This window comes from Brachycentrus maculatus, unplaced genomic scaffold, assembly GCF_059751285.1.
Source record: "Brachycentrus maculatus isolate JH-2025_06_01 unplaced genomic scaffold, ASM5975128v1 h1tg001184l, whole genome shotgun sequence".
Taxonomy (NCBI): domain Eukaryota; kingdom Metazoa; phylum Arthropoda; class Insecta; order Trichoptera; family Brachycentridae; genus Brachycentrus; species Brachycentrus maculatus.
The window spans coordinates 47,954-53,953 of NW_028281871.1; the positions used below are offsets into that span (position 1 = coordinate 47,954).

General features: G+C 37.9%; 1 protein-coding gene across 2 annotated transcripts; it reads left to right on the forward strand.

The window, feature by feature from the left end:
* Positions 1–100: 100 nt before the first annotated feature.
* Positions 101–6,000, forward strand: LOC148299323 (uncharacterized). 2 transcript variants are annotated; one of them, XM_088276189.1, is made up of 3 exons: positions 101–194; positions 2,134–2,284; positions 4,621–6,000. In XM_088276189.1, exons 2-3 carry the CDS (start codon positions 2,244–2,246, stop codon positions 5,015–5,017), a joined length of 438 nt encoding a protein of 145 aa, XP_088132315.1. In that variant the 5' UTR covers positions 101–194; positions 2,134–2,243; the 3' UTR covers positions 5,018–6,000. The 2 variants fall into 2 exon arrangements, with proteins under 2 accessions (XP_088132315.1, XP_088132314.1); XM_088276188.1 differs by lacking the exon at positions 101–194 and adding an exon at positions 1,124–1,489.

Below are 6,000 nucleotides of genomic sequence, written 5' to 3' on the forward strand. Positions count from 1 at the left end.
GCCGTTCCCGTTCCAAGAAGGTCAAAATGGCCGACGGAATATGCCGCAGCGGGGAAAATCGTTATCCTCCGGGCGCCAAGCGCGAGCGCACAGCTGTCTGTCTGCAAAATGTTGAGCTGGCAACGTTGTAAATACTGAAATACCGATCCGTTTGCGAATCATCTGTTTTTTGTTATGAATTGGAAAAATAAAACGTAGGTAGGTATTTACATAAGATTCCAATCGCCTCAAAAACATGTTTTGAGCAAAATACCTAGACAATGTCGTCACTTTTTTTTACTCGATAAATTCGAAAAAGTCGCTAGAGAGGATAGAACAATGTAAAACTTCTTATAAACATGACATAACTACCTAAATTCCCTTATTTTTTGCTCAAAATATTCTCGTTCATACTAGTTTTTTTTTTTACTATTTTAAGCCATACAACTCTAAGGGATCGTGATTTTGTGGAATGGGCATTATGGTAATTTGTATTTTCTCGTCGCTTTTGAGTTGCGTCATCGTAAAAGCAGAATTTCTCAAAAACCGGCTGACGCAATACTGTCACATTTAAGATCGAATTCCTTAAAAACGACTAATAAAAAGACGTATGCGCCCATGTACGAATTAATTGTGTACGTTTATTCTACCCCTAAATATTTCAAACACCCACACCAGCTATAGACTTTTTTTCATATATTTGTTAGTTGCAAGGAAACATTTCTATGTTTCCTTGCCTATTATGTACGAGGATTTATAGCATATCTAGATCCGTCACATAGCTCATTTATTTGTCTAATTCGTTTTGTCACATTCTCCAAATAAGACTACCAAATCCGATATATCCTTATGTCCGATTGCCTGATCAATTTTTGTCAACTGAATACCCTCTTTTGCACTACTGCAGCTAAATTGCTTTCAAAACCGATCCACCGCACCTGTGACGTAATAACGTGAGTTCAACAACTAATCGAGCTAATTAATTTATAAATGGATTCGTCCTGCCCACTTCTTATTACATACATCTATTGCATTGTATTATGAAATATTCCGTTTCGTCGTGACAGCGATACTGCGTCAGCACGCTGCGTCTAGCGCATACCCTACCCTTCGTAGGAATGAAATATTCGCTGCGTCGCGCGTCGCCAGTCTGCGTCGACCGCCAGCCAAGTAGAGACGCGCGGCCGGCATGGTTGAATAATAATAATGAATTAATATAAGGTTTTTTCTCGTAAAATACTACCTCAAAGTTGCTTCAATTAAACTGTGAAATGTAAATTTATGATTTGAGAGCAGTGACCCATGGGTGTACGTGGATTTTTTAGTACAAAAAAATATTTTAAAATGTTTCATAACCAGAAAGTCTTATTCACTGTCGAAGAAGACGAGAAACTGGTAGAATTGGTGTCGAATTTTCCTTGTATTTATGATGGGAATAACCCGATGTACAAGAATGTGGCGGTTAAAGATGATGCGTGGAGGGAAATAGCGGAGTTCGTCGAGAGATCAGGTAAAAGAAATAACGTCAAATCAAACACAATATTTACCGGCAATCTGACATCCTGTAATTGGTCATCTTCTTCTTCTTCATGAGCCCTCTGACCTCCGCTGCTGGATAAATGCTTCTTCCCCTTCTTTCCATTTCCTCTGATCGGTTGCTGCTTGCAGCCAGTTTCTACCCCCCACAGCGACTATGTCGTCGGACCATTTTTGGGTCTTCCGACACCTCTTTTGTTCCATCCCAAGGTCTCCATCGTAGAATTCTTGGGGTCCATCTTGTGGTCATAAGCCCTGTCAATACCCAAACTTCCATATTCTTCTTCATTTATTGTAATGGCCCTTCCATCTGCTCTCCACAACCTTACCAGCCCTTCATTATCTTTTCAAGTTCGGTCATAGTGCACATTTCAGATGTTTTCCATGAACATAATCGTTTTGCTTATCAGCAGCTATTTAAGGGTAGTCTACCCTAAATGAAGCATTAGTAATTCACAAGAGACGTGGTGTAACTTCATGACAGAGCTGATTTGGAACACATAAGTATTGACTGACGAAGATTTTTCGACTTAAATCAAAACAGAGAGATGAAATGTGGCTATCGTGTTATCTTTGTATTGAAATAATGATTCCGTTTCCTTGTGTAATCCACCGCAGAAGGAGATTGCAAAAAGAGATGGAGGAACATCAAGGACACTTATCTAAAAAGAGAAAAGAGAACGGGAAGTATTACATCCAGGCATGGGAAGAAATGGCCACTAGCAGATATGCTGTCCTTCCTTTCCCAAGTTGAACGCAAGCATCGTGAGTAAGTAAATCCACGAAATCCTACAGGATCAACTCATTTATTTAAAAAAATATATACTACCAAAGAGTTTCTTTTGGAATTCGCTGTTTTTTTTTTATCAACTCTCTAAAATTACGAAAATGCTTATAATATAGTTGAACTTCGTTATCTGACGAATTGTCAATTATTTGACCGGATTTTTCGTCCGTTATATCCGAAGTTCATTACATAGAGGTCCGTTATATCGAGGTTTTACTGCATTGAATATCAAAACGCATATAAAGCAAAAGAAATGTACACAAACTTAAATTATTCATATCTCTCTTCCCTCTTAACCAATCGTCTAATGTTTTTTTTAATGAACTTTCAAGTAAAACGTGAAAATTTCCAATTTGTTAATTAATTCCTTGTAAACATTGTTTACCTCACCGCAGCAATATTGAGTCGGTATTTTACGAAAATGACGGTATCTAAATTACCCAAAATCATTATTATTACAAAATGATAACGATAATTAAAGGCTTAGTCACGCTATTTGTCATTGTCAACGCCGTGTTTGTTTATCAGTTTATCACGGTGACGTATGAGTTATTTTTCCAATTATTTTATTTTTTCCAATTATTTCACAAATTTATAATCTTCTTTTCTGACTTGATCTTTCCTCTCTACCCCTCTCCCCGCTCCTTTGCAGATAGTACTGTACATTAATATCAAATTTCATAATAATTGATAACAGAATATATATTCTCCAATATATCAACAAAAAATATTACTAAAAAAACCCTGATTAGGACCATTTTCGTATGTAGCCTATAAGGCGTTTTGAAGGCAAGATCAAGGCAAGGCGCTTCAGTCCAGGGTGATATTTTTCAGTTTAGTTCAGGATGATAGGAGTTGTATTTATTATTTACCTTGCTAATTGCTTATGTGCGTGGTTTATAGTTTAATAACTGGATTTTTGTTTCTCCTAGCTAAAAACACCTTTTAATTTATTCTGTGTTGTGAAAAGGAGGGACATTCTAGTGTGAGCCAATCAGGAAGTTCACAGCATTTGCTCATTGCTGGGAGAAAACCACATAAAACTCCCAGGAGAAGTCGGACTGTTGGCTGTCGTCAACAGACCTTCCGTTAGAAGGGAGTTTGTGTCCTAGCTGGTTTATGGTACCAATGTCCTTCACTTTGATCACATATGAAACCACCTCTTGTGAGAGTTCCTTACGAACTAACACAGATCCGATGTCGGATAGGTCCTCAACCAGGTTCCTGCAACGCACCTCCAACTGTTGTCTTTGAAAGCTGAAATGGGGCAAAGGGGGGGTGAGGGACATCTTGAGGTGTCTCATCATCACACGTACAGCTGTCATTCTCGGAAAGCTTGAAGCGATGCAGGTGTATCATCGATCCAGAGTGATATTGTTTCAATGTCAGAGTGAAAATTCATGAATATGTATTTCGATCCATCTCTATATCGAACCCGGGACCTTCAGCGCGGTAATCAAATGCGCTACTAACTAAACTATGGAGGCGGATTAGAAATGTGTATTTTTTTAAATGCTAGTTACGTTGGTATATGTATGTATAACCATTTACCAAAATTTTAGTAGGTACACCGGTTTCAAGACACTATTACGAAAGCACTTACACGCACGCTAAAATATTTATCACATCCGAAGACCAGCACGCACTTCTTGGCCTCTGGCCTGACTCATGTGATCAGTAATATGTGTAGGTGTGTGTAGCGTCACTCGCATGCTGGTGAAGTGATTACCTGACGAAGAGACGGGTACGTCTCGAAACCGGTAAACCAAAATCTCGGTGAATGGTCATATACTAACAAAACTGACACGTCTGACCATAAAGTTAGTATATTTTTTTTACATCTCAACATAAAGAAGAATATGGAGTTCTGGGAATTTACGGGGGTTGCGACAGTCATAGGCTGGTTTAAGTGACTTTACACACGTGTAACATTTACCAATTCTACCCATGATTGACAACCACACTACTCAAATTCTTGGAACTTCCTATATATTGTATATTGATCGATGTCGAAACATGGTGTTTGAATTTCACTAAGACCATCTATGGTGAGATGAGAGAAGCTTTTTTATGTTATGTGAGTGCTACACGTGTGTAAAGTGATCACTTTAACCAGCCTATGACGGTCGTAAGCCCCGTAAACGCCCAGACTTCCGTATTCTTCTTCATTCATGTTGAGATGTCAAAAAAATGTAAAAAAATAACTCCTAATTGGGGAGATAAGCCAGATTTGTAAACAAGTATTTGGACACACTCTAAATGTTGTAATAAAGTTACTGCTTTAAATATTAATGATAGTATTTTTACTTTATTGACAGAAGTAGCAACACCGAGTGTGATGATACAAATGCAAATAACTATGACGGCGACGACCCTTTGGACGAAAGCGCCACCATGAAGAAAGCGGACGCGCAATGGACCTGGGATAACATAAACGACACCTCCATGCAAAACGAAGAATCGATTGCCGACACGTACCGACCGCCAAAGAAACGGCAAAAAGTGACCGAGAACACCACTGAATTGACGGAGGCAGAAACCAAATGCCCCGAGAGACAAGAGGTCGTCATGAGCTTCAGCCAGAACCGGGACGACGAGGTCGACTTATTCTTCAGAAGCATATCCATGTCATTGAAGAGGCTAAAACCAGAACTAATCAATGAAGCAAAAATGAGAACACTTCAGATGTTATTTGATCTGGAAAGTCGGAACTAGGACCCAATCTAAGGGCCCTTGTCGACTACCCGGAATTCCGTGTAATTTTACCGTCCGGCACGTCAGTTAGCGTTTTAAAACGATGATTGGCTTGGATTGGCTTGTGCTTTTGTCCATCTTTCTTCGGATCGGAGCTCTCGATCGGTGCGTAAACACGTTGCACGTAAATTCGATCACGCTAAACTGTCGTAGTCGTTTTCATTTTGCAAAACCGGACTGCCGAACGGTGAAATCCCGTATAGTGGACAAACGCCCTAAGAGTACCTAGCTCTTCCGCTGATCTGTACAAAAGTGGTTAATACCGCGCCTTTCTTCAACTTGTTCATAGTAATTTTTAAGTATGTTTTAATTTCATCTCACCAATAGATGTCTCTAGTGAAATTCTAGTGATTCGAGCAGTATGTTTCAAGATTGAACCATATAAATAAAAGTTCCGAGAATTTGAGTATAGTGGTTGTCAATCATGGGTAGAATTGGTGAATGTTACACGTGTGTAAAGTGATTACTTAAACCAGCCTATGACGGTCGTAAGCCCCGTAAATGCCCAGACTTCCATATTCTAGTTCATCTATGTCAAAAAATAATATGTATTAGTTTGTGTTAACTATTATGTGATTTTTTATGTTATTTAAATATAATGAATTATGAACCAACTGTAGAGAAGTGTATGATAGGTAGATATGTAAAGATACAAAACAAACAAAAAAATCTCATATTATTAAATTTTTAATGAGTTTTGATCTTGAAAGAAAATAAATATTTTATTTATAGTATTATTTTCTTCAAATTATGCTATATTTACGCCAACGCAAAAATGGTTCTCTTTTAAATATAGTATTTCTAGAACTGATATGAATAAAGTAGAAAGGTTCTAATTATTATTTTTTTAAATACTTTATTATACCTTTATTGTGTAACGGCCATGAGTCGATTTATTTAATAACGAAATTGAAATAAAAAATTGCTTTTTAATTTATTTATAA

Coding starts and splice junctions, on each gene's coding strand:
- LOC148299323 (XM_088276188.1), top strand. CDS start 1,282: ATGGGTGTACGTGGATTTTTTAGTACAAAAAAATATTTTAAAATGTTT. Junction 1,490..2,133: donor GGAGTTCGTCGAGAGATCAG/GTAAAAGAAATA, acceptor AATCCACCGCAG/AAGGAGATTGCAAAAAGAGA. Junction 2,285..4,620: donor GTTGAACGCAAGCATCGTGA/GTAAGTAAATCC, acceptor CTTTATTGACAG/AAGTAGCAACACCGAGTGTG.